The sequence below is a fragment of the Ovis aries genome, chromosome 21 (assembly GCF_016772045.2).
Source record: "Ovis aries strain OAR_USU_Benz2616 breed Rambouillet chromosome 21, ARS-UI_Ramb_v3.0, whole genome shotgun sequence".
In the NCBI taxonomy this organism is placed as follows: domain Eukaryota; kingdom Metazoa; phylum Chordata; class Mammalia; order Artiodactyla; family Bovidae; genus Ovis; species Ovis aries.
The window spans coordinates 44,922,308-44,950,064 of NC_056074.1; the positions used below are offsets into that span (position 1 = coordinate 44,922,308).

At 50.8% G+C, this 27,757-nt stretch overlaps 1 protein-coding gene across 1 annotated transcript; it reads left to right on the forward strand.

Moving 5' to 3' along the window:
* On the forward strand, nucleotides 1-27,670 carry LOC105605978 (tumor necrosis factor receptor superfamily member 26-like). The gene is made up of 10 exons (XM_042237964.2): nucleotides 1-15; nucleotides 64-105; nucleotides 6,680-6,767; nucleotides 7,519-7,647; nucleotides 9,274-9,388; nucleotides 10,811-10,884; nucleotides 18,032-18,154; nucleotides 18,670-18,695; nucleotides 19,466-19,730; nucleotides 26,548-27,670. The coding sequence occupies exons 1-9, from the start codon at nucleotides 1-3 to the stop codon at nucleotides 19,706-19,708; spliced, it is 855 nt and encodes a 284-aa protein (XP_042093898.1). The 3' UTR covers nucleotides 19,709-19,730; nucleotides 26,548-27,670.
* The last annotated feature ends 87 nt before the right edge of the window (nucleotides 27,671-27,757 follow it).

The following is a 27,757-nucleotide window of genomic DNA, read 5'->3' on the forward strand; positions in this document are numbered from 1 at the left end:
ATGGGTCGCCGCACGGTCCTCGGCAGCGTTGCCGAGGTCTGGATGCGCGGTGTGTTCTTCTAGCTCGTGCACGCTGTGGTGTTCTTGCTCCTGCTCACGAATCAGGTGGGACGGCAATGGCGGGGCCGGGGCCTGGGCGGCGGGGCTCGCGGTGGGAGGACCCGCGGATCCCGGGAGGACGCTGTGCCGGGGCGCGCGCCCCAGTGAGGCTGGCACCGGCAGGGGGACCCTAGAGGAGAAACTTGGATGAAGCGTGAGTTTCATCAGAAGGGAAACCGGTAACACCCCGCACCCAGATGCCCAGCGGGGAATCTTCCCCGTCCTGAGCCCCATGCCCGGTGCAGCCTGCTGTACCCGCTCTGCCTGCCGGGGGGTGCTGAGGGCGCTGGCGGAGAAACGGCGGGGCGAGGTGGGGGCCGGCGAATGGGCGCGGGGCGGTGGGGGACGAGCGGGCGCCGAGGAGACCGGCGGAGAGGGGAACGGGGGCGCTGGAGAAGGGGGCGCTGCGGGGAAGCCCGGCGGAGAGGGGAACGGGGGGCGCTGGAGGAGAAGGGGACGCTGGGGGGGGTGGGGTGGGGGGGCGGGGCGAAGCGCGGGGGGGGGGGGGGGAAGCGCGGGGGGGGGCGGGGGGGGCGGGGCGAAGCGCGGGGGGGGCGGGGCGAAGCGCGGGGGGGGCGGGGGGCGGGGGGGGCGGGGGGCAGCCCGGGGGCGGGGGCGGGGTGGGGGGGAAAGCCCGGCGGAGGTGAGCGCATGGTTTGCGGTGGAACGGCGTTGAGGCAGCGGAAACCAGACTAGTCAGGACCTCTGCACAGCGAGCAGAAGTTTAAAAGCTCTAGCTTGCGTCTTTTGCGGACTCCATTGTGCTCTGGCCCCAGGGGAGATGCTTCGGTGCCTTTTCTTCTGCCCATTGGCCAGTGATAAATCTTTCTTGGTGAAGTATCTGTTTTAATCTTTTGCTCATTTTCTTAAGTTTTTTTTTTTTCCCTGATTCTTCAGTTTTAAGTACTCTTCATGTGCTTTGGATATAAAGCTTTGATCAGATATACCCTTTTTGAAGGTTTTGTCCGAATTTGTGGCTGGTCTCGTCATTCTCCTAACCGTATCTTCTGTAGAAATTTTCTGTTTTGATGAAACCCAGTTGATCAGTTTGTCCTCTATGACTGTGCTTCCTGTTTTCTCCTAGGTTTTCTTCCAGCAGTGTTTATAGTGAGATCTTTTGTTTAAAAATTTTATGTTTGATTGTGCTCCCCTTGTGACTCAGCTGGTAAAGAATCTGCCTGCAGTGTGGGAGACCTGGGTTTGATTCTTGAGTTGGGAGGATCCCCTGGAGAAGGGAAAGACTACCCACTCCAGTATTCTGGGTTGGAGAATTCCATGGGCTGTATAGTCCATGGGGTCGCATCACTGACTCAATGGACATGAATTTGAGCAAGCTCCAGAAGATGGTGAAGGACAGGGAAGCCTGGCGTGCTGCAGTCCATGGGGTCACAGAGAGTCGGACCTGACTGAGCGACTGAACAACAACAAGGGTCTAGCTCCATTTGTTTGCACACAGGTGTCTGGTTTTCTCAATACCATTTCCTCTAAAGACTGTTCTTTCCCCATGAAATGTTCTTGGCACTCTTGTCAAAAATCACTTGACCACATATGTGAGGGCTTGTTTCGGACTCTGTTCTATTCCAGATATTTGTCTTATGCAAGTATCTAAATGGAAACCCACTCCAGTATCCTTGCCTGGTAAATCCCATGGACAGAGGAGCCTGGTGGGCTACAGTCCATGGGGTCACGGAGTCGGACACGACTTAGCAACTAGCTAACTGTTTGGATTATTGTATCTTTGCAGTAAGTTTCAAAATCAAGAAGTCTAAGTTCTCTAACTTTCTTTTTTTTCAAGACCCTTTTGGCTACTGTGGGTCCCTTGAGACTCCGTATGAATTTCTGTGTGGATTTTCGTTTGTGCAAAAAACATTCATTGGGATTTTGAAAGGGATTCTGTTGAATCTGTCAATCAGGCGGCATGGTGCTGACATCTACACAGTGTGGAGTCTTCCAGCCACTGAGCACAGGGCGTCCTTACACTTCTTCACGGTTTCTTGAAGGACTGTCTGTCCTTCTCTGTTTCCATCTCTCACCTTGCTTCTGTTCACTTTTCACCGTTTTATTTATTTTCATGCTATAGGAAATGGGTTAAGTTTCTTCATTTCTCTTAATTGTTCCCTGTCAGTGTATTAAAATGCATTTAATCTCTTGTGTTGGTCTTGTACCCTGTAATTTTGCTAAATTTATTTTTGATTGCTAACAATTTTTTAATGTCACAAAATGACATATTTATGTTCTGTGCATAAAACAGACGAATAATTGTTTTATGCATTTGCCTTTAAAATGTGTAGGAGAGTGGGGCTTCCCAGGTGTCTCAGTGGTAAAGAATCTGCCTGCCAGTGCCGGAGATGACTTGGGTTCGATCTCTGGGTCGGGAAGAACCCTTGGAGGAGGAAACAGCAACCCGCTCCAGTATTCTTGCCTGGAAATCCCAAGGACGGAGGAGCCTGGTGGGCTGCAGTCCATAGGGTTGCAGAGAGCTGGGCTTGCACATACACCAGGGAACAATGAGGGTCACCAAAAAAAAAATTGTGTGGGAGATAAACGTTGAACCCACCAATATTATAACACTGCCTTTCATAATATCTCGCTGTTTACCCTTTTTCTTTTCGTGTGGCCTTGACTTACTGTGTGGTGTCCTTTTGTTTCAGCCAGACTCACTTTAGCATTTCTTCCAGGGCAGGCTGCATATCAGCAAACTCCCAGTATTGCTGGACATAGAATTCCAGGGAACAGTGTTTTTGTTTCGTTTTTTTAGCATCTTGAATGTATCAAGCATATTGCCACCTTGAATCCGTGGTGTCTGATGGGACATCTAGTAATCTGATTGAAGATTCCTATCATTTCTGTCTTGCTGATTTCAAAATTTTCTGTCTTTGGACAGTTTGATTATATGTTTCAATGTGACTCTCTTTGAATGCATCCTACTGAGAGTTTGATTAGCCTCTTAGATTTAAATCCTATATCAAATTTAGGATGTTTTAGGCCCTTATTTCAGAGAAGGCGATGGCACCCCACTCCAGTACTCTTGCCTGGAAAATGCTATGGACGGAGGAGCCTGGTAGGCTGCAGTCCATGGGGTCGCTAAGAGTCAGACACAACTGAGCGACTTCACTTTCACTTTTCACTTTCCTGCATTGGAGAAGGAAACGGCAACCCACTCCAGTGTTCTTGCTTGGAGAATCCCAGGGACGGGGGAGCCTGGTGGGCTGCCATCTATGGGGTCGCACAGAGTCGAACACGACAGAAGTGATTTAGCAGCAGCAGCAGGCCATTATTTCTTGTAATAATCTCTCTGCCCACTTCTTCTCCCTCCCTCTCCCTCCTGGGGCCTCACAGCTCATATGTTGGCTCCCCTGACAGGGTGCTGCAAGTACTCTAAGTGATGTTTAGTTTTTAAGTCTTTATTTCTTTTGGTTATCAAATGTCTTGCCTTCATGTTCTCTGACCCTGTCTTTTGCCTGCTCACGTATCCTTTGGAGTGAACTGTCCGTCTCAGCTGCTGCGCTGTCTCACTCCAGGTTTTCTTGTTAGCTTCCTTTCCAGTTTCCTCTGTCTTTACTGATCTCCTTGCCTTGTTCCTATATTACTCCGCTGACTTTGTCCCTGTTCCTTTAGCTCTTGAACATCTTTAAGACAGTCGCTGTAGAGTTTTGCTTAGTAACTCTGCCGTCTGGTCTTGCTCAGGAATGGTTTCTATCAGGTTTGTTTTTTCCTCTGAATAGCCCATGCTTTCCCGTTTCTTTGAGCGCCTTGTGATACTTTTGCTGAAAATGGGAGGGGGCGGGGAGCTGGTGTTGGTGGGTCTGCAGACCACCGTCAGATTTTTCCCAGTGTCCCACTGAAGACCTTGAGTAGAGTGGGAGTCTTGCCTAAGCCTCTCTTTATCCTTTTCTATTTAACTTTTAAAAATCAGCTTTCTTGAGAAATAATTCACATATCAGGGCTTCCCTGGTGGTGCAGTGGTTAAGGGTCCACCTTGCAATGCAGGGGACGCCTGTTCGATCCCTGAGCTCGGGAGGCTCCACATGCCACAGGGAAGCTCAGCCTGAGCGCCACGTTACTGAGCCCGAGCTCCAGAGCCTGTGCTCTGCAAGGAGAGACGCTGCTGCAACGGGACGAGCGTGAACTGGCCGGAGAAAGCCCGTGCGCTGCAGGGAGGCCCCAAGGCGGCCCCAAGGAACTAGCGAGATGAAAGTACGTGAAAAGTAATGCACACGTCATACGATTTCACCCCTTTAAATAGGTCTTTTTTTGTTGTTAGTATTTTCATGGTCTGTGTAACCATCACCACAGTCTATTTTAGAACATTTTTCCCCTCAAAAAGAAATCCCTTTTTTTTACTCAACCTCTGTCTCCCCATTTTGTTTCCCTGGTGGCTCAAAAGGTAAAGAATCTGCCTGCAATGAGGGAAACCTCAGTTCGACCCCTGGGTTGGGAATATCTCTGGAGAAGGCCATGGCAACCCTCTCCAGCATTCTTGCCTGGAGAGTCCCATGGACAGAGGAGCCTGGCGGGCTACAGTCCTTGGGGTCGCAGAGAGCCCCACGCGACTGAGTGACCAAGCACATTTCCCCTTCTGCCCTCGCCCTGAGCAGCCGCCAGTCTACTCCGTCTCTAGTTCCTAGCTTCCCGATTCTAAATGTCTCATACGAATGAAGTCATATAATGCACGAGCTTTATGACTGACTTCTTTTACTTAGTAGAAGGATTTCAAGAGCCATTCATGTTTTTCAAGGCTCATCCATAATAGTCCATTGTAGGGATTTATCCCATTTTGTTTAACTTGTAAACACAAATCTCTAGGTAAAACTGTAGATGAAAAGAAACACCCGTATTCATTTCTTCCCCCTGTACCCACTGATCCGCTCACCCTTGCTTGTGGTTTCAGTATTTTCATTCATTGTTGTTCAGGCGCTAAGTCGTGTCCAAGTCTTTGCAACCCCATGGACTGCAGCACACCAGGCCTCCCTGTCCTTCACTATCCCCTGAGCTTGCTCAAACTCGTGTCCGTTGAGTCGGTGATGCCATCCAACCATCTCATCCTCTGTCGTCCCCTTCTCCTCCTGCCCTCCATCTTTCCCAACATCAGGGTCTTTTCCAGTGAATCAGCCCTTCCCGTCTGGGGGCCAAAGTATTGGAGCTTCAGCTTCAACAACAGTCCTTCCAAAGGGTAGTCAGGGTTGATTTTCAGTAGGATGCACTGGTTTATCTCTTTCCTGTCCAAGGGCTTCTCAAGAGTCTTCTCCAGCCCCGCAATGTGACAGCGTCAATTCTTCTTTATGGTCCAAGTCTCACATCCATCTGTTTGTCCTCCACCAACCTGTCAATATATAATCTCCCTTTACATGTGTTTCTGTTTAAAGACACCTGATTTAATATATACTTAATTCACTAACTGGGAACTCACGGCCAGTGGCACTGTATGGCCTGCCTGTACGAAGTTTCTTTAAGATGCCTTTTTTCTACACATGTAGACACATCGCAGCTTCTGTCCTTCAGAACACCAGGTGAGACTGGCTAGGAGACCTTGCTTTTCTTTCTTTTTTTGCCGAGGCACGCGGCGTGCTTGATCTTAGTTCCTCAGCCAGGGATAGTACATGCGCCCCCTCCCCCCCCATGTAGTGGAAATGCAAAGTCTTAGCCTTTGGACCCGAGGGGACCATTTTAAATGTCAAGATCACCAACCAAAGACATGAAAACCAGGTGCAGAAAGGCTATACTTTACGCTGCGAGCTGGCAGAGGAAGGCAGCAGCACCTGGGTGGACCCAACTGGACCTGTGTTTCCAGAATGTGTTGAGAAGGGACTCTTGCCCTCCTGTGTACGTCCAGGAAGGCATCAGGGGTCTCGACGCTGTGGTAACGAACACATTTCAGCATGTAGGCAAGTTCAAAAACAGAATTCAGCGAACAATTGGGGCTCAACTGTCCTTCAGAAACAAACATGAAACCGTATATGAACAGGAGCTCCTCAGAACACAGAAAGCGGAGAATGATGTGATCACACGACGGAATCTGGAGTCCATAGACGTGGTACGAGAGCTCAATACACCTCAAAGCCAAGAAGTCGCCCAGGATAGAAAATGGTACAGATGTGCAGTTCCTGGGACCTTGTAATTGACGGGCTCCTGTGTGCGCATTCAGACACAGACGCTCAGATCCCTGTTCCCAACACACAGACAGTGGCCTCTCTTGACAAAGTCTGTGTGCAGCTGCTGAGAACAGGAACTGTATGCTAGAAGAAAATCAAAGACTCAGGAAACTCCAAAGGATCACGACCACAAAGGGTCTACTTCTGACCAGGCATAGGGAACAGACATCAGCCACGGAGGTGTCAACAGATCCACACGCATTTGGGGTGAAAGAGCGTGTTCCCCACACAGCCCTGCTCCGTACCACGAGTGGAGCAGCAGGGAGCCCGAGGAAAGTCCCCAGCCCGAGCCTGCCCGCCGACGTCCCCTCCCGAGGGAAGCCGCACCCCGGGGGAGCTGACACTCCCTGCTCAGGGGTGTCAGTGTTTGCTCCCATCAGGAGGGAAAAAATCTTCTGAAAATGCCCGTGTCCCCTCTCTCATTGAAGGTGATGATGGCGACGGAGAAGACCTTTTGTAACCCAGGCGAATATGAGGTCCTAGGCAACGATTCCTGCAGCAGAGTCTGCCCGCCTGGTGAGTCTGGGGCGATTTCCAGAGCTTTCCAGGGAAGACTTCCTGCTTGGGAGAGGGGAGGTCGGGGACCCTTTGAGCAGAGCTGGGGGCAGCCTCCGGGGAGAACCTGGCTGTCTGAGGCGGGGGAGAGTCTGTCCTTGGCAGCCACCAGCACCCTGAACCCCATCCAGACACACAGACACACGCCCATGTGATCAGCAAAGTCCCTTCCCTGCCCCCTCTGTGAGGGGCAGCTGTCCCCTCACCAAGAGCATCCCCCCTCCCCGCACGCACCTGCACACACCATGCATCTCGTCCAGGAACCTGTGCCTTCCAGGGGCCTGTGGCTCAGAGCCCAAGCACCTGGTACCTGGACCCATAGCCCTGTACCCTCCCCACACTCCCCAGCCCACCCACCTGTACACACACTACAGACATTCGTACACACACGTCTCTGCATTCACACGCACACCTACAGGAACCACGTGTAGGGAACAAAGGGACGCCGTTGGTCTGACTTGAAGTCTTGTGACCTTGCTCCAGCGTCCAGGTGCTGCAGGGCATCGGTAAAAGCTGGGGGGTGATTTAGGCCCCTGGTCTCTGGGACGGACACCTGTGGCCTGGGATCAGACCAGCTGTTCCCAGGAGGCCGGGGTGGGTTGGGGGTACTGTGCGGGGGGTCTGGTCTCCAGGTGCCTCAAGACCTCCTCCAGCTGAGGCCTTAGAGACTGGGCGGGGTGCCCACCTCCCTTCCGTGTCCCATCTCACGCAGGCTACTACGTAAGCACACACATAGACCAGGACCACCACATCGGAGCCTGCTCGCCTTGCCCATCTGGAACTTTCAGAGCTCATCCCAGTGAAGAGCCTCGATGCGTGCCGTGTGCCCAGTGCCGAGAGGGTAAGTGGCGGCAGTCCGGCTCACATGCCCTGTTGACCCAGCTCATGGGAACCTCCCCAGGGGCAATGAGTGGTCCCAGAGGAGCGCGGCGGGAGCCATCATCAGGGAGCGTGTGTGTTGCCTAAAGAAGCAGCTGCAAGTCATTAGGATTTCAGACTTGCTGAGCATCAGTACGGTACACAGAAGTTCTTCTATCTCTGGGTATTGATGACAGTGTTTAAATAGGTAATTTTCCATTTTATTTATCTTTAATTGGAGAGTAATTGCTTTGCAATGTTGCGTTAGTTTCTGCCGCACAAAAATGTGAATCAGCTAAGTGTATGTTTATGTCCCCTTCCTCTTCAGCCTCCCCTCCACCACCCTTGAAGTGTAATTTAAAAATACCACTTGCATTGGCAAAAAAAAAAAAAAAAAAAATTGGACTAAATCTAGCAAAACATGTATAAATATATATGTGAAAAACCACCTTTAATGAAATATAAATACAGAGAGAAATACCACAATATAGTAAACAAGAAGGCTCAGGGTTTTGTTTTTCTTTCGTTGGGGCCATGCTGTGTGGCTTGCAACATCTTAGTTCCCAACCAGGAGTTGAACTTGGGCCCTGGAAGTGAAAGCTTCCAGTCTTAACCACTGGACCACCAGGGAACTCATTTGGTGTTGTATAAGGATCAGGTTTTCCTGGAATGGTGCTTAGATTCTGTGCATTCCCAGTGAAAATTTCAGTGCATCAATGTGTAAATCAGTTCATCTTGCCATAGACTTTGAACTGATACAGTTTCTATTTTTAAGAGGTAAAGATATGAGACTCCCCTGGTGGTCCAGCGGTTAAGAATGACCTGCTGATGCAGGGCACACAGGTTCATCCCCTGTTTTTCGAAGATCACGCGTGCCACAGAGCAGCTGCGCCTGTGGGCCACAGCCACTGTGCCCACAGCCCCTAGGCCCATGCCCTGCAGGAAGAGAAGTCACCACAATGAGAAGCCACAACAAAGAGTAGCGCCCGCTCGCCACAACTAGAGAGAGTGGGCATACAGGGGGCAAGAGCCGCCCAGCCAGAAACAAACGCATAAATCAAATAAAAAGGTAAAGCCCCGCAGCAGGAGTTGTCATGACCTTGCTGTGCTCACACCTGCTGGAACAGCTCCCTTCTTTCCTGGAAGATGAAAAGCAGGATAGCACCCTAGCTGCTCCTCGTATTCGGCTCTGAGCAGAGACAGTGAGGCGGAGTGACACTCACGTGGGGGCAGAGAGTTGGCCCTGTGGAAACAGCCGCATAGACGTGAGATGTGGGTGGGGCCCCAGGACCCAGCCCTTCGCAGGTGGAAGGGCGGAACCCCCCAGCGATGCTGGGAGAGACTGTTCTCGGTCCACACCGAGTAGGGCTATTGTGATCTTCCCGGGGAAACGAGCAGACAGGTTGATTTGGAGTGTATCTGAGCAGGTGGCCCTCTGCCCCCACCCCAGATTGCCGGGGCACCCGCAGCTCCTCCTCAGACACCCAGACGGCAGGGGGGAGGTCTGGAGGTGGGTGCATGTGCTGAGCCTGTGACTGGACCTGGACGTGGCCGGGGGGCAGGACAGAGTCCAGGCCCCGGTGACTGACCCTTGGCCCGCCCCCAGCAGATCAGGAAGTGGTGAAGCTCTGCTCCACGACCAGCGACCAGGAGTGCCAGTGCCAGCTGGGCCAGTTCTACTGTGACTCCGAGGACTGCACAGAAAGCTGCTTCCGGTGCACAAGGTGCCACCCAGCGCTGGGAGCCGGCCAGCAGGCCTGGGCGGGCGTTCTCTTCTCCGCTCACCTGTTTGGTTGTGGGTCACTCACTCAGCCACCCCCTGGCCGGAGCCTCTGTTTTCCCATCTGTGCAATGGGGCTAATGGTAACACCAGCCCCACTGAGGAGCCCTGAGGATTAAGGCAGACGAGTCACCTGCAGGTTTCCATGTGGGGGTGAACTGGAGTCACTGCTCACCCATTTCTCCCTCCTTTGATTCCCTCATTCATGTGTGACTGTGAGCCCCGCTGTGGCCTGTGGGGTCGTATTGCAGGCCTGGGCCCCAGCAGTGGTGGAGAGCACCCCAACACGTGTGCAGTGATGGGCGCACGGGGGACAGAGAGGCAGCAGGAGACAGGGCCCTAGAGCGGAGGCGGGGAGGGCGGGACAGAGGGTGGAGCCGCGGGACGTCCGGGGGAGGGGAGCTGTAGGCAGGGGCCGCCCCCAGGCCCGGCCCAGGGGGGATGGCCAGTGAGTGTTTTCTGCCCCTGATGTTGCAAAGCACCGCGACCGGAGGCTTTTGAAAAACAAGAAAATGTATCCTTTCACAGTTCTGGAGACTGGAAGTCGGAATCAAGGTTTCCGCAGGGCCAGGCTCCCTCCATGGGCTCTCGGGAGGAATCTCACGCTTCCGCAGCTTTGCCGCCGCCTGGCGCCTCGGCTTGTGGATGCTTCGCTTCAGTCTCTGCTTCCGCCTTCCAGGGATGGTCTCCCGTGCGCTCTCTCAGCGTCTTCACGTGGCTTCTGTCTCTCTGCATACATCTTCCCTCTTGTGAGGATGCTGCTCACTGACTGAGGCCCACCCTGATCCGGTGTGACCTCCTCCTAAAGGATTACATCTACAGAGACCCTGTTTCCACATCCGGTTGCCTTCTGTGGTTCCCGGTGTGCTTAGATTTGGAGCAGACTTTGAGGAAGACTCTCACAGTGGTAAAGCCACTTGCAAAATCACCTGCATTTGTAGATTCTTAAATACCACTCAGACCAGCTGGCACTGTTGGCTCAGGAACCGGCCAGGTCCAAAGCAAGGACAGCCTCCAGGTCTGGGTTGATCAGCTCTGGCTTGTCCCCTTCTCCACGAGCTTCATCTCAGGCTGCTTTCCCTCCCGGTAGAGGTACGGCCACGGCAGGTCCAGTCCTCGTGGCCACACACAGAGCTCTATCCGGGGACAGAGACGGGGGCACTTCCCCCATCTATCAGAGATTCCTAAGTTTTATTCTCATTGATCCAGTGTGGGCCAGACATCCCGGCACATGCCGCACTTCTCATGGGCCTGCCGAGGAGGCTGGGTTGGTCCCTCTAACCCCTGACTGGTGGGTGGTGAGTAAGATTCTCTGGGCCGGCCCGAGCGAGGGGAAATGATACTCACAATTTCTTTATTCTCTCAGGTGTGGAGACGGCGCCACCCTTCAACCCTGCACTGCCACAAGCAATGCAATTTGTGCCTTAAATCCAGAGTCAGGTAAGGGCCCGATTCCATCCCTTAAATCCGTAAAGGCGAAAGGCTGAGGCTCTGAGGGTCCCAAAGTCCCTGTTGTCGGAACTCATCTCTGCTGCTGTAATGAAAGGAGCCAGAGGCTGTGATCAGAGGTGCTGGCTGTGTGTCAGGAAACTTTGTTCATGAAAGTGGGCTGTGGGCCGTGGGTCATCGTTCGTAGACTCCTGTCTTGAGTGAACAGGATCCTTGTGGACCAGTTATGGCTTCCCTGTCCTTGTCCCTTGAGTTCTGGGCGTGTGGGCTCAGTCTGGGCTCACCAGGCTTGACCAGGTAGCAGGTGGAAGGGACTGACCGCTCTGTGAGACCTGTCCTTCCTGGCATCCCAGCACCCGGCCGCTTCCCTGCTTGGTGCGGCCTCAGATGGGACTTAGGAATGTGAGCTGGGTGCACGCCCCCAGCAGAGTTGATGCTCGACTACTGAGTATCTGTGCAAATCTGTGCAAGACTGTTTTCCTTTTCTTTTCTTAAATTGAAGTCTTGGTGATTTACACTGGTGTAAAGTGGTTCAGGTATACACACACACAGACATGTACGTGTGTGTGTGCTAAGCCGCTTCAGTCGTGTCCGACTCTTTGCGACCCCATGGACTGTGGCTTGTCAGGCGACTCTGTCCATGGGATTCTCCCAGGCAAGAATATTGCAGTGGGTTGCCATGCCCTCTTCCCAACCGAGGGACGACCCGCGTCTCTTCCATCCCCTGTACTGGCAGGCGGGTTCTTCACCCCTAGTGCCAGCTGCTTCCTCACGGCTCAGCTGGTAAAGAATCCGCCTGCAATGCAGGGGACCTCGCTTCCATTCCTGGGTCAGGAAGATCCGCTGGAGAAGGGAAGGGCTACCGACTCCAGTATCCTGGCCTAGAGAATGCCATGGAGTTTACAGTCCATAGTTGGACACAACCGAGCGACTTCCACTCACTCAGCACCACCTGGGAAGCCCCATAAATATATGTATACACATATATAGTCAAAGCTGTGGTTTTTCTCATAGACATTTATGGATGTGAATGTTAGACTGAAAAGAAGGCTGAGCCGAAGAATTGATGCTTTTGAACTGTGGTGTTGGAGAAGACTCTTGAGAGTCCCCTGGTCTGCAAGGAGATCCAACCAGTCAATCCTGAAGGAAATCAGTCCTGAATATTCATTGGAAGGACTGATGCTGAAGGTGAAGCCCCAATACTTTGGCCACCTGATGAGAAAACCTGACTCCTTGGAAAAGACCCTGATGCTGGGAAGGATTGAGGGCAGGAGACCAAGGGGTCGACAGAGGACGAGATGGCTGGATGGCATCACTGACTCGGCGGACACGAGTTTGAGCAAGCTCCAGGAGATGGTGAAGGACAGGGAAGCCTGGTGCGCTTCAGTCCACAGGTCCGAAGAGCTGGACACGACTGAGCGACTGAACAACAGCAATAAATATACACATACATATCCTGTTTCATATCCCTTTCCACTATGGTTCTTATCGCAGGATCCTAAATACAGTTCCTTACGCTACACAGTGGGACCTTGTCGCTGTTCTGCTTTGTACACGGTGATGTGTGTGTCTTCATCTCTAACTCCTAGTTTATGCTTCTCCCACCACTTCTTTGGTAACCGTAAGTTTGTGTTTGAATCTGTGGGTCTGCCTTTGTTTCCAGAGTGAGTTCACTTGCGTCATATTTTGGATTCCTTGGATACGTGGTGTCACGGGGTATTTGTCTCGCTGACATCACTTTGTGTGATCATCTCTGGGTTCATCCAGGTCTCTGCTGAAGTCTTGCCCATTTTTATGTTGGCTGTCTGGGTTTTTATTTTCTCATTTTTGATGCTTATCTGGAAACACTGATAATTATTTGTAAACGTGGGACACAAGCTCTTTGTGTCGGGTGTCTGGGCCTCTTGTGGACAAAGGTCCTTCCTTCTAACAAGGTCAGGTTTGTGGCTGTTTTCCGCCAGCGTTGGTGCTCTTCCTGTCCTGAGGGAGAAACCTTTGCTCAGCTGGAGAAGGTGTTCTGTCTCATGACCTGCCGGAAGCTTCTCTTTATCACTGTGCAGGACCGCAGTGGTGTCTGTGTGGTGTGAGGGGTTTTTTCCACTGCACACACGGACGACACCGCATCGTGCTTTGAATCCAGTCTCTTCCCCGCCCTGAGTGATACCGGGTCGTAGTGAGCACAGTGGCCACCGGGCGTCTCTGTTCCAGGGTCCGTGCCGCCTTCCCGCTGGCCTTCTCCTTGGAGCCAGAGTCCCCCTTGTCTCCTTCCCTAAGGTCATCAGACCGTCCTTGTACTCAGCATATACGTTTACATTTTAAAACAAGCTCCTTAATTTCCCTCTGATTTGAACAACAGAAAAGTGCTTTGCTTTTTATTGGAGTACAGTTGAATTAGAGTGTTGTGTTAGTTTCAGGGGTACAGCAAAGTGAATCGGTTACACATATATCGACTCTTTTTTAAAAAAGATCGTTTATTTACTTTTCTGGCTGTGCTGCGTCTTCTTTGCTGCATGCGGACTTTCTCTAGTTGCAAAGAGCGGGGCTACTCTCTAAAGGTGGTGTGCGGGCTTCCTCGCAGTAGTGTCTCTTCTTGCCGAGTGCAGGCTCTAGGGCACTCGGGCTTCAGAAGTTGTGATACACGGGTTTAGTTAGCCTACGGCATGTGGAATCTTCCCGGAGCAGGGATGGAACCTGCGTCCCATTTGTCAGCAGACTTGATTCTTACCCAGTGTACTGCCAGCGAAACCCTATATCCCCTCTTTTTTAGCTTATTTTCCCATATAGATCATTACAGAGTACTGAGTGGGGTTCCCTGTGTTACGAAGCAGATCCTTACTAGTTATCTGTTTTACATATACCAGTGTGTGTGTGTCGTTCACAATCCCCCAGTTCATCCCTGCCCCCCCGCCACATGCCCACACAAACGCACAGATACTGGTAACTAGCAGCTGGATTTTGCATTGGTAACTTTACTTCTGTTTTGTAGATAAGTTCATTTGTAACCATCGTTTAGATTTTACGTTCAGGTGATAGCATATAACTGTCTTTTTCTTACTGACGTCACTCAGTATGACAGTCTCTCTATCTGTCCGTGTTGCTGCAAACGGCATTGCTATGTCCTTTCAGTGGCCGAGTAACATTCCATAGTGTGTGTGCCTCATCCTCGTCATCCTTCCTCGTTTGTTTGTTTCTGTAACTTTCCGTTTAATGTTGGCGTATGCACGTGTGCGTGCTCAGTTACTAAGTCATGTCCAGTGCTGTGCGACCCCGTGGACTGCAGTCCACCAAGCTCCTCTGTCCATGAGATTTCCCAGGCAAGAATACTGGAGTGGGTTTCCATTTCCTTCTCCCTGGGATCTTCCCGACCAAGGGATCGAACCCAGATCTCTTACTTTGGCAGGTGGATTCCTTACCTCTGTGAACCTGGGAACCCGTGTTGGAGCATAGTCGATTATCATGTTCAGGCCAGTTCCGCTGCTCAGTTGTGTCCAACTCTTTGCAACCCCATGGACTGCATCACGCCAGGCTTCCCTGTCCATCACCATCTCCCAGAGCTTGCTCAAACTCATGTCCATTGAGTCGGTGATGCCATCCAACCATCTCATCCTCTGTTGTCCCCTTCTCCTCCCGCCTTCAGTCTTTCCCAGCATCAGGGTCTTTTCTACGGAGTCAGTTCTTCGCATCAGGTGGCTAAAGTTTTGGGAGCTTCAGCGTCAGCATCTGTCCTTCCAGTGACTATTCAGGACTGATTTCCTTTAGGATGGACTGGTTGGCTCTCCTTTCAGACCAGGGGACTCTCAAGAGTCTCCTCCAACAGCACAGTTGAGAAGCATCAGTTCTTCAGTGCACAGCTTTCTTTATGGTCCAACGCGCACATCTGTACCTGAGCACTGGGAAAGCCGCAGCTCTGACTAGACGGAGCTTTGTCGGCATCACAGTTTCAGGTGGACCGCAGAGGGACTCGGCCATACATATACCTGCGTCCATTCTCCCCCAGTGGAGACGGAGATGGCACCCCACTCCAGTGCCCTTGCCTGGAGAATGCTGTGGGCAGAGGAGCCTGATGGGCTACAGTCCATGGGGTCACAAAAAGTTGGACACGACTCAGCGACTAACAGATTCTCTCCCAAAGTCCCCTCCCATCCAGGCTGCCGTGTAATAGTGAGCACATTTCTCTGTGCTGTTCAGTGGGACCTGTTGGTTCCATTTTAAATTATAGCAGTGTATACATGTTGCTCCCAGACTCCCTAACTATCCCTCCTCTTCTGTCTTACCCCCCACCCCCCAGCAACCATGAGTTCATTGTGTGTCTGTTCCTGTGTTGTAAGTGAGTTCGTTTGTATCGTTTTTTAGATTCCATGAATAAGGGATGTCATCCAACATTTCTTCTTCTCTGTCTGACTTACTTCACGCAGTGTGACAGTCTCGGTCCATCTGTATTCCTGTAAATAGCATTATTTTGTTCTTGTTAGTGGCTGAGTAATATTCCATTTTAAGTATGTGCCCTGCTTTTCTTTATCCAGGCGCCTGCTGATGGACATTTATGTTGCCTTCATGACTAGGCTATTGTGGATACTCATGCTATGAGAATTGGGGTGCATGTATCTTTTCAAATTAGGAGTTTTCTCTGGATATGTGCCCAGAAATGGGATTACTGGCTCATATGAGAGTTCTCTTCGTAGCTTTTTAAGGAACCTCTACACTGTTCTCCACAGTGGCTGTGTCCGCGGATATGCATCCCCACGATGAGTGGAGGCGGATTCCCGTTTGTCCATGCCCTCTGCTGCATTTACTGTTGGTAGAGTTTTTGGTGATGACCGTTCTGAATGGTGAGGAATGATAGTTGACCGTAGTTTTGATTTGTGTTTCTCCAGTAATTAGCGATGTCGAGCGTCTTTTCGTGTACCTTTTAGCATCTGTATGTCTTCCACGGAGAAATGTCTATTTAGATCTTCCACCCATTTTTAGATTGGTTTGGTTGGTTTTTTTTGGTGCTGACTGCATAAGCTGTTTGTATATTTTGGAGAGTAATCCCTCGTCTGTTACTTTCTTTGCAAATATTGTCTTTGGTTCTGAAGGCTGTCTTTTCATTTTGCCTATAGCTTCCTTTGCTATGAAAAGCTTTTAAGTTTAACTAGGTCCCATTTGTTTGTTGTTGTTTTTATTATTCTAGGAGGTGCATCAGAAAAGATCTTTCTGGGATGTTTCTCAACGCCTCTTCTGCCTATGTTTTCCCATGAGAATTTCATAGCACTCAGCCTTACATTTGGGTCTTTAGTCCATTTTGGGTTTATTGTTATGAACAGTGTTACAGAGTGTTCTACTTTCGTTCTTTCATGTCTAACTGTCCAGTTTTCCCTTCACCCCTTTTTAGAGAGATTGTCTTTTCTCCACTGTGTATTTTTGCCCTTTTGGTCAGAGGGATGGACGTGAATCTGAGTGAACTCTGGGAGTTGGTGATGGACAGGGAGGCCTGGCGTGATTTATGGGGTTGCAAAGAGTCGGATACGACTGAGCGACTGAACTGAACTGAACTAGCTGACCATAGGTGCCTGGGTTTTTCTCTGGACTTTCTGTGCTGCTCCATGGGTCTCTGTTTCCGTTTTTGTGTGAGTGCCATCCTGTTTTGATGACTGTAGCTTTTCAGTATAGTCTAACTCAGGGAGCCTGATTCCTCCAGCTCCATTTCTCTTTCTCACGATTGCTGTGGCAATTTGGGGTCTACTGTGTTTCCATACAAATTGTAGACTTGTTTTGTCCTGATTCTGTGAAAACTGCCATTGATGATTTGATAGGGCTTGCATTGAGTTTGTAGATGGCTTTGAGTAAGACAGTCGTGTTCACAATGTTCCACCTTCCGATCCAAGAACATGGGATATCTCTCCATCTGGTTTGGTCATCTTCTATTTCTTTCCTCGGGATATTGTAGTTTCCAGAGGATAGATCTTTTGCCTCCTTAGGTAGGTTTATTCCTCGGTATTGTATTCTTCTTAATGGGGTGGTAAATGGGATTGTTTCCTTGATTTCTTTTCCTATTCTTTCACTGTGGGTGTGTTGGGATGCAAGAGATTTCAGTGTATTGATTTTGTCTCCTGCAACGTTACCAGATTCGTTGATGAGCTCTAGTAGTTTTCTGCAGCATCTTAGGGTTTTCTGTGTTTAGTGCCATGTCCTCTGCAAACAAGGACAGTTTCACCTCTTCTCCAATTTGGATTCCATTATTTCTTTTTCTTCTCTGTTTGCTGTGGTGAGGACTTCTAAGACGATGTTGACTACTAGCGGAGAGAGTGGGTATCCTTGTCTGTTCCTGGTCTTAGAGGAAACGCGTTCATCTTTTCGCAGTGAGTGTGATGTTTGCTGTGAGTTTTTGCAGTGGCCATTGTTGTCTTGAGGTAGGTTCCCTCTATGACCTGCAGACGCTTTTAAAGGCTGTCTTAACACCAGAACTAAGGCAGAATGAGGAAGGGCTGCTCTGAGAATAAAGGAAAGCCTTTAAGCAGAGTGAGGGGGCTGCGTGGACGACGTGCTCCTTCCTGCTCGGCCCTTGGTGACACATCACATCAGGGCGGCCGAGCGTCCCCAGCGCTGACGGGCCTGCGCTGCGCCCAGTGTCTGTGTGGCCGCAGCTCGGGTGGGTGCTGGGAGCTCAGCAGAGTGAGGAGACACCCCGGTGCTCCTGCCACGCGTCTCCCCGGGGCGGGCCCTGCCCTACCCTGCCCCTTGGCCAGCGCGGCCCAGCCCGGGTGCTGGGAAGACGGGCACCTGCCCCCCCAGTCTCCTCCAGGCTCTGCCGCCTGCTGGCCCAGGGGTGTATCTGCAGCTGCCCCCACTCTCCCCTCAGCCGCATCCCGGGACTCAGGGCCTCTTGCTGCCCTGCTGGCAGGTCAGCCCTGCTGCTGCTTCGAGGGACCAGAGTGAGAAACCCCACGGCCTCTGAGCCCAGGGTTCTGTGTGAGCAGGAAGGATGAGCCTGGCTGCCTCCCGCTGGGGAGGTCCTGGCGACCGTCAGCGACAGAGAAGGATCCTGTGGGGGTTTGGAGCACATCGGTGCTGCCCCCACTCCTGAGATAGTAGGTCACTCGGGTGAGGAAAGGATGCCTGACCCTGTGACCACATCCTCTGTGTTGCCTCCTTCCAGGACACCCGGGATCGTCATGGACCTGCCTGGGTGTGAGTGCGGAGGTTTGCATTCCCATCATCGTCGCCATCGTCGCCATCGTCGTCATCGTCATTGCTGCTTTTGTTGTCTACAGAAGAACAGGTTGGTCCGAGTCATGTTGACCTGGAGGAAGCTAGGTCAACAAGAGCATCAGGAGCTCAGAGAAGGGGTGTGGGGTCGGTGTTACCGAGCAGGAGCCTCAGGTATAAAATACAGATCAGTTCACATTCTAACTTGGGGCCTCACGTGTGTGTGAGCTCAGAGCCACCTGCTGTGTGCCTCCCGACACACAGGGCTTGAGGCCAGAATCCTAGGTCAGCTGCTGGACACAGGGTGTCCCGGGCGCCCTGGGCCTGGAAGCAGGGAGAACCTGGTGCAGCTCCAGCCAAGGGGGTCCTGGGGGAGGCGGCCCTGCCTGCTGGGGAGGCTTATGAGTGAGTGTCTTCCCCTCCTGTTTTCCCAGCTGCACAGATGTTCCAGTCTTTTTTTTTTTTTTTTGCTGTAACTGTAAATACACTTTCTTTTTTGTAAATTTAAAGTACTTCCTCTCGCTCACAGATGTCACTATAATAGTTAATATGATTTGTTTTCATTTCTCTCTCCTTTTTGATCTGCAGGACATCGAAATAAGCTAAGTGGCTCTGTAAGTATTGCCCGGGGATTTGTCCAGGGGAGCCCCAGGACACATCCCAGGGTGGGCGGGGCAGCCCCAGGCCTTCCCACTTGCGTCCACACCTGACCTGTGTGGTGGAGTCTGGGCCCTGGAACATCTGTTCTGGATCACTTGAATTCTGCTGAAGCAAAGGGGACGGGGGCGTCCTGTGGGTGCCTGGGGCTGCAGACAGATCCCGATAGAGGGGGACTTAAAACATGCGGCACTTACTGTTCCCACAGTTCTGGAAGTCAGCAATCTGAAATCAGGGGTTGGTGGGGTGGTCCCCTGGGTGCTCTGGGGGAGGGTCCTTCCTTGCTGCTCCTAGTGGGGGCTGAACATACCAGTCGCTGCTCGGTTGGTGGGTGACCTCTCTACTTCCGGCGATCTTCCCTCGGCCTCTCCCGCTGTGAGCCTGTATCTCTGAGTCTCTCCTTGTAAGGACGCTGGTCTCGGAATACAGGTACCTGTCTTATGCAGTGGAACCTCGGCTGCACAGACACTTTCTACATAGGCCCTCTCCCAAGTTCTAGGGGTGAGGATGTGAATGTATCTTTGGGGATCACCATCCAGCTCCCCCATAGGTTGACGTGGGACCCCCAGAAGCTGGTGGCAGAGAGGAACCTGACCCCGGCAGTGCTCCTCTCTAAAACTGCACACGCTTGCTTACCTGTCAGACAGTACATTTGTTCCCTAAAATGGCTTGAGAATGGCTTGGCCTGCAGGCTCCTGTCACCAGAAGGAATGTCTTTATCCTTTAGTCCCCAGGAGCCAGTCAGTCCAACGACCTCGAGATGGGCCCACTAGCCCCAGCTGAGAACACCAGCCAAGAGTCGGTGGGGAACTCAGCCCGGCTGACCTCCGAGGGCCCTCCAGGTGCTGAGCCGCTGCAGGTGGCCAATGGAAGTCTAGCAACCCCAGGAGAACCAGGAGACCAGACCCGAATGCTCGAGGCCCCAGGACCACCGGGCCAGGCGGAGCCATCCCCCTCAGTTGCTGGCTAGAAGCAGGTGCGCGGACCGTCCGGTTGAGTGTGAACCAGGGCCCCGCCATGTGGCGGGGCGCTCGCTGAGGCAGGCCTGTGTGCGGGGCTCCTGCCGAGTTCCCGCCTCAGTCTCCTGGGCTGCTGTACCCACCCCACACCCGGGCAGGGAGTGGGTGTTCAAACACAGATTATAGTCTCATGGTCCTGCATGGGAATACCAGACCTCCTGAGCTGCCTCCTGAGAAACCTGTATGCAGGGCAAAAGCAACAGTTAGAACTGGACATGGAACAACAGATGGTTTAAAAATTGGGAAAAAGGTATGTGAAGGCTCTATAGCATCACCCTGCCTATTTAACTTCTGCACAGAGTTTAACATCATGTGAAATGCTGGACCGGAAGAATCACAAGCTGAAATCAAGGGTTCAGGGACAAATATGAACAACCTTAGATATGCAGATGATACCACTCTAATGGCAGAAAGTGAAGAGGAACTAAAAAGCCTCTTGATGAGGGTGATAGAGGAGAGTGAAAAAGTTGGCTTAAAACTCAACATTCAGAAAACTAAGATCATGGTATCTGATCCCATCATTTCATGGCAAATAGATGGGGAAACAGTGGAAACAGGGACAGACTTTGTTTTCCTGGGCTCCAGTATCACTGTGGACAGTGGCAGTAGCCATGAAATTAAAAGACGCTTGCTCCTTGGAAGAAAAGCTAACCTAGACAACATACTAAAAAGCAGACACGTCACTTTGGCAACAAAGGCCAGTGTAGTAAAAGCTCTGATGTTTCCAGTAGTTACGTACAGATGTGAGTGTTGGACCATAAAAAGAAGAGAGTTTGGGAGAACTGATGCTTTCAAACTGTGGTGCTAGAGAAGACTCTTTAGTGTCCCTTGAACAGCAAGGAGATCCAATCAGTCCATCCTAAAGGAAATCAACCTTGAATATTCATTGCAAGGACTGATGCTGAAGCTGAAACTCTAATACTTTGGCCTCCTGATATGAAGAACTGACTCACTGGAAAAGACCCTGATGCTGGGAAAGATTGAAGGCAGGAGGAGAAGGGGACGGCAGAGGAAGAGATGGTTGGATGGGATCACCAACCTGATGGACATGAGTTTGAGCAAGCTCCGGGAGTTGGTGAGGGACAGTGAAGCCTGGCATGCTGCAGTCCATGGCCTCAGGTCAGATAACAGGGAGGGAACACAGCCCTGCCCATCAACAGAAAATTGGATTAAAGGTTCACTGAGCACAGCCCTGCCCATCAGAACAAGACCCAGTTTCCCCCTCATTCAGTCTCTCCCATCAGGAAGCTTCCATAAGCCTCTTGTCCTTCTCCAAGAGAGGGTAGACAGACTGAAAACCACAAGCACAGAAAACTAACCAATCTAGTTACATGGACCACAGCCTTGTCTAACTCAATGAAACTATGAGCCATGCCGTGTAGGGCCACCTAGGACAGACGGGTCACGGTGGAGAGTTCTGACAAAACATGGTCCACTGGAGAAGCGAACGGCAAACCACTTCAGTATTCTTGCCTTGAGAACCCCATGAATAGTATGAGAAGGCAAAAAGATAGGACATTGAAAGATGAACTCCCCACGTCAGTAGGTGCCCAATATGCTACTGGAGATCAGTGGAGAAATAACTCCAGCAAGAATGAGGAGATGGAGCCAAAGCGAAAACAACACCCAGCTGTGGACGTGCCTGGTGATGGAAGGAAAGTCCGATGCTGTAAAGAGCCCTTTCGCTCAGGAACCTGGGATGTTAGGTCCATGAATCAAGGCAAATTGGAAGTGGTCAAACAGGAGATGGCCAGAGTGAATGTCGACATTTTAGGAATCAGCGAACTAAAATGGACTGGAATGGGTGAATTTAACTCAGATGACCACTATATCTACTACTGTGGGCAAGAGTCCCTTAGAAGAAATGGAGTAGCCATCATAGTCAACAAGAGTCTGAAATGCAGTACTTGGGTACAATCTCAAAAACGACAGAATGATCTCTGTTCGTTTCCAAGGCAAACATTCAATATCATGGTAGTCCAGGTCTATGCCCCAACCGGCAATGCTGAAGAAGCTGAACGGTTGTATGAAGACCTACAAGACCTTCTGGAACTAACACCCAAAAAGCTGTCCTTCTCATTATAGGGGACTGGAATGCAAAAGTAGGCAGTCAAGAAACACCTGGAGTAACAGGCAAATTTGGCCTTGGAATACAGAATGAAGCAGGGCAAAGACTAATAGAGTTTTGCCAAGAGAACGCACTGTTCATAGCAAACACCCTCTTGCAACAACACAGGAGAGGGCTCTACACGTGGACATCACCAGATGGTCAATAACAAAATCAGATTGTTTATATTCTTTGCAGCCAAAGATGGAAAAGCTCTATAGAGTCACCAAAAACAAGACCGGGAGGTGACCGTGGCTCAGATCATGAGCTCCTTATGGCCAAATTCAGACTTAAACTAAAGAAATTAGGGAAAACCACTAGACCATTCAGGTATGACCTAAATCAAATCCCTTATAATTATACAGTGGAAGTGACAAATAGATTCAAGGGATTAGATCTGATAGACAGAGTGCCTGAAGAATTATGGACACAGGTTGGTGACATTGTATAAGACACAGTGATCAAGCCCATCCCAAGGAAAAGAAATGCAGAAAGGCAAAATGGTTGTCTGAGAAGGCTTACAAATAGCTGTGAAAAGAAGTGAAAGACAAAGGAGAAAAGGAAAGATATATCCATTTGAATGCTTAATTCTAAAGAATAGCAAGGAGACATAAGAAAGCCTTCCTCAGTGATCAGTGCAAAGAAATAGAGGAAAACAATAGAATGGGAAAGACTAGAGATGTCTTCAAGAAAATTAGAGATACCAAGGGAAATTTTGATATAAAGATGGGCACAATCAAGGACAGAAATGGTATGGACCTAACAGAAGCAGAAGATATTAAGAAGAAGTGGCAAGAATACACAGAAGAACTATACAAAAAAGATCTTCATGACCCAGATAATCACGATGGTGTGATGACTCACCTAGAGCCAGATATCCTGGAATGTGAGGTCAAGTAGGCCTTAGGAAGCATCACTATGAACAAAGCTAGTTGAGGTGATGGAATTCCAGTTGAGCTATTTCACATCCTAAAAGATGATGCTGTGAAAGTGCTGCACTCAATATGCCAGCAAATTTGGAAAACTCAGCAGTGGCACAGGATTGGAAAAGGTCAGTTTTCATTCCAATCCCAAAGAAAGGCAATGCCAAAGAAGGCTCAAACTACCACACAATTGCACTCATCTCACACACTAGCAAAGTAATGTTCAAAATTGTCTAAGCCAGGCTTCAGCAGTAAATGAACCGTGAACTTCCAGATGTTCAAGCTGGATTCAGGAAAGGCAGAGGAACCAGAGGGCAAATTGCCAACATCTGTTGGATCATTGAAAAAGCAAGAGAATATCAGAAAAACAACCACTTCTAGTTATTGACTATGCCAAAGCCTTTGCCTGTGTGGATCACAAGAAACTGGAAAATTCTGAAGGAGATGGAAATACCAGACCACCTGACCTGCCTCCTGAGAAATCTGTATGCAGGTCAGCAAGCAACAGTTAGAACTGGACATGGAACAACAGACTGGTTCCAAATAGGAAAAGGAGTACGTCAAGGCTGTATATTGTCATCCTGCTTATTTAACTTCTATGCAGAGTACATCATGAGAAACGCTGGGCTGGAAGAAGCACAAGCTGGAATCAAGATTGCCAGGAGAAATATCAATAACCTCAGATACGCAGATGACACCACCCTTAGAGCAGAAAGCAAAGAACTACAGAGCCTCTTGATGAAAGTGAAAGAGGAGAGTGAAATAGTTGGCTTAAAACTCAACATTCAGAAAACGAAGATCATGGCATCTGGTCCCATCACTTCCTGGCAAATAGATGGGGAAACAATGGAAACAGTGACAGACTTTTATTTGGGGGTGCTCCAAAATCACTGCAGATGGTGACTGCAGCCAATAAATTAAAGGACATTGCTCCTTGGAAGAAAAGTTATGACCAACCTAGACAGTGTATTAAAAATCAGAGACTTTGCCAGCAAAAGTCCATCCAGTCAAAGCTATGGTTTTTCCAGTAGTCATGTATGGATGTGAGAGTTGGACTATAAAGAAAGCTGAACATGAACGTGAAGTCGCTCAGTTGTGTCTGACTCTTCGCGACCCCATGGACTGTAGCCTATCAGGCTCCTCTGTCCATGGGATTTTCCAGGCAAGAGTACTGGAGTGGATTGCCATTTCCTTCTCCAAGGGATCTTCCCAACCCAGGAATTGAACCTGGGTCTCCCATATCATAGACAGACGCTTTACCGTCTGAGCCACCAGGGAAGTCCAAAGAAAGCTGAGCGCTGAAGAATTGATGCTTTTGATTGTGGTGTTGGAGAAGACTCTTGAGAGTCCCTTGGATTGCAAGGAGATCCAACCAGTCCATTCTAAAGGAGATCAGTCCTGGGTGTTGATTGGAAGCACTGATGCTGAAGCTGAAACTCCGATACTTTGTGCACCTGATGCGAAGAACTGACTCATTGGAAAAGACCCTGATGCTGGGAAAGACTGAAGGCAGGAGGACAAGGGGACAACAGAGGATGAGATGGCTGGATGGCATCACTGACTCAATGGACATGAGTTTGAGTGAACTCCGGGAGTTGGTGATGGACAGGGAGGCCTGGCGTGCTGCAGTCCATGGGGTCTCAGAGAGTCAGAGACGACTTAGCGACTAAACAGCAAGAACCACATGGTCCTTCCTGGAGGCTGGAAGTCTCAGATCAAGTTGTGGGCGGGGTCCGGTCCTGCCGAGGGCTCTAGGCAGAATCTGGGGCGGCCTCTCCCCACTCCTGGTGGTCTCTGGAGTCTGCGAGGTGCCTTGGCTGGAGAAGCACCCCGTCTCCATCTTCATCCTTGGAGACCTTCTCCCTGTCCCAGGCCCTGTCTGGTTTCCCCTCTTTATGGGGAGTCCAGTCCTGTGGGGTGAGGGCCCACCCTAGTGATCCCAGCTTGACTGTCATGGAGGAGGACGCAGTTTCCAAATACGGTCATGGTCCCGGGTCTGGGACTACTTCAGCATCTCTGGGCAGGGGACACATTCAACCCTCTATGGTCCCCAGCACAACCTGCTGTCTGAGGGGACGTGGACCGAGGTGGGGCCAAGGCTCAGGGTGTATCCTGGGCCCCATGGCTGGGAAACAGTAGGACTGAGGATGCTCACCCCCCTGGTGCTGGACCCTGCAGCCTCCTGAGGGGTCAGCAGAGTGGCACATGGCATCTGGAGAAGGTGCTGCGGTTTCGGGGCCGGGTGCGGGTGCGGGGGCTCGATCCCATGAAGGGGGTGAATTGTCCCGGCGTGGCTGTGTGAGCCGTGTTCAGCGGGAAGGGAGCATTCCCATCCTGCACGGTGTCCCAGCTGGATGACATGAAGAGGGTTTGCCAGCTGAGCAGTACCTGCCCCGTGGCCCCGGGGCGGAGCTCAAGGGTGTGATGAGGAGCCCAAAGGCTGGGCGAGGGCAGGCATTGAGGGAAGGGGCACCTGAGAGGAGATGCTGGGCCCCTGCGGCTCGGTCGTGGCACAAGCCTGCGGCTTGAGGACTCCTGACACTGTGGGGCCCGTGAGTCGGGCACACTTCCGCATCGTCTCAAGGAGCCGGCTTGAGGGCTTCTCCGATTCTCCAAGGGACCTGAGACAAGTAAAATGCAGAAGTTGGGATCCCCGGCTGGTGTCCGTGGGGGACACTGGGAGGGTCAAGGTGGGCAGAATGCCAGGGCCTAATGTCTTTGTCTTTGAGAAAGGAGAAGCTTAGCGAGCTTTCTTGTGGTCTGAAGATCCACCTTTTCACATTCACCAGTGACATTAAAGCAACACTTATTCGTCAAATAGAAATTTTGTGGGGTCCATCAGGAAAAGATAGAATGTTGGTTTAATTTTATTATACATTTGTGGGGGTATTTTGTGTTTTTTTTTATGTGGACCGTCTCTAAAGTCTTTTTTGAATTTCTTACAATATTACTTCCGTTTTATGTTTTTGATGTTTTGGCCACAAGGTATGTGGGATCTTAGTTTCCGATCAGATGTCGAACCTGCACCCCCTGCATTAAGAAGTCCCAACTATTGGACCACCTGGGAAGTCCCTACATTCTTGCTTTTAAGAAAAAACACGAGTCATGATGGGAATTCTTATCTGACCGTAGATTAGCGGGTTCCCACTGGCTGGGTTGCTGTGTGTTCACTGGCACAGGAGTCCACAAGAGTCAAGGTTTATCGAGCACATGCTTGCTGCCGGGTGCTTTTTATAATCTTATTTTAACAGCCCTGGGAGACTATGCCATCACACAGATATAAAACATGACCACCCAAAGCTCAGAGAGGCTACAAACCTTGCCCAGGATCTCACGCCCCAACCTGGTCCAGCACTCTCACCAGGAGGCCTACCCTTCCCAAGTCCCTCATAGCACGTCTCTGGGTGGCAGGGCAGGGCAGATGCCCATGTATGCTGCACCCGCAAGGCTTCTGACTTACCTGAGTTTCCCTGGCTCCTTCTCCTTAAGCTCACTGGCCCCAGTAATGAGTGAGGAGCAGACGTGTAAGGAGACGCAGCAGGTTGTAGCCAGACGGCCTCCTGGCCTCTGGGCTTGGTCCCTCCTTCAGGACCGTCTGAGCTGCACAAGGGCTGCCAGGTGATGGGCTGTGGTGTGCAGCTAGCGCCGAGCCCTGGGGGCAGGTGGAAACGCCTCTGGGAGTGCTCTCCCAGGGCGGAGTCACTGGATACTCTTGTCTTCCAAGAATATAAACGAACTCTTCCTTTTTTTTTTTTAACAGCCACCAATAAGAACTTGTGCAATCTGACATTAGTTTCCAGAAATTAACTGGAAGATATTTATGGAATTTACTGGATTTGAAGGAAATGACAAGATGTGGAGACACAAACATCTCGCAAATCTGGAAAGACTCCTCAGGAGGAGGGAGGGGGTCTGCTGCTGCTGAGTCCCTGCAGCCGTGTCCGACTCTGATCGACCCCATAGACAGCCTCCCACCAGGCTCCCCCGTCCCTGGGATTCTCCCGGCAAGAACGCTGGAGTGGGTTGCCGTTTCCTTCTCCACTGCATGAAAGTGAAAAGTGAAAGTGAAGTCGCTCAGTCGTGTCCGACTCTCAGCAACCCCATGAACTGCAGGGAGCGACATTTCTATGTTTTGTGGGGTTTTTTTTGTTTGTTTGTTTTGTTTTTGATACGTGGCAGAGCGTATGGGACCTTAGTTCCCCCTGCAGGAATTGGAACTCCACCCTGCAGTGGAGGCGTGGAGTCTTAGCCACTGGACCACAAGAAAATCCCCGTGGAGAGATGTCCCCAAACTTGTGGCTGCCTTCCGTGAAATGCAGCTGCAGAGATGGTTGCAGAATATTAGAAACAAATCGGCTGCTGGTAACACCTTAGGTAGGCCTGCAGAGATGGCCCAGCAAACTCTTTTTTGGCCCAACGTTGTGACTGTATCCAGTATCCTGGATGGATGGGATCTGAGTTTCTTTCCCAGTTCTGATCCCATTGGAAACTTCATGAATCCCAGCCGCAGCTGTGGCCCTTCTCCACAGAGATTCTCTATAACCTTCCAGTGGCGAGGTCAGCTCTGCATGTCAGCAGAAGTGCTGCTCTGCCAGGGCAGGGTGGGTCGGGGCACTGCCTGTGGTGCAGCAGAGCCAGATCCCAGGGGGCCACTGACTGTACTGTATGTTTTAAGAAAAAAAGGGTTTCCTGTGGCACAAGGAGCTCCGTTTGTGCTCTGTGACTACTTAGAGGGGGAAGATAGGGTGTGTGGGAGGGAGGGTCAAAAGGGAGGGGAGGTATGTGTACCTATGGCTGTTTCAGTTTCTTGTACAAGAGAAACTAAGAACACTGGAACGTAATTATACACTTTTTTATTTTTTGAAAGAATGACGTCCAGTAGAGATCAGACTCTGGGTTGTCAAGGGGTAGGGGGAATGGGGAGGGATGAAGTGGGAGGTTGGTGTTAGAAGATGGAAGCTTTTTAATAT

Bases quoted from the DNA above. Each gene is read 5' to 3' on its own strand.
- LOC105605978 (XM_042237964.2), top strand. The intron at 7,648-9,273 runs GTAAGTGGCGGC...CGCCCCCAGCAG, and splicing joins GTGTGCCCAGTGCCGAGAGG to ATCAGGAAGTGGTGAAGCTC. The intron at 9,389-10,810 runs GTGCCACCCAGC...TTATTCTCTCAG, and splicing joins AGCTGCTTCCGGTGCACAAG to GTGTGGAGACGGCGCCACCC.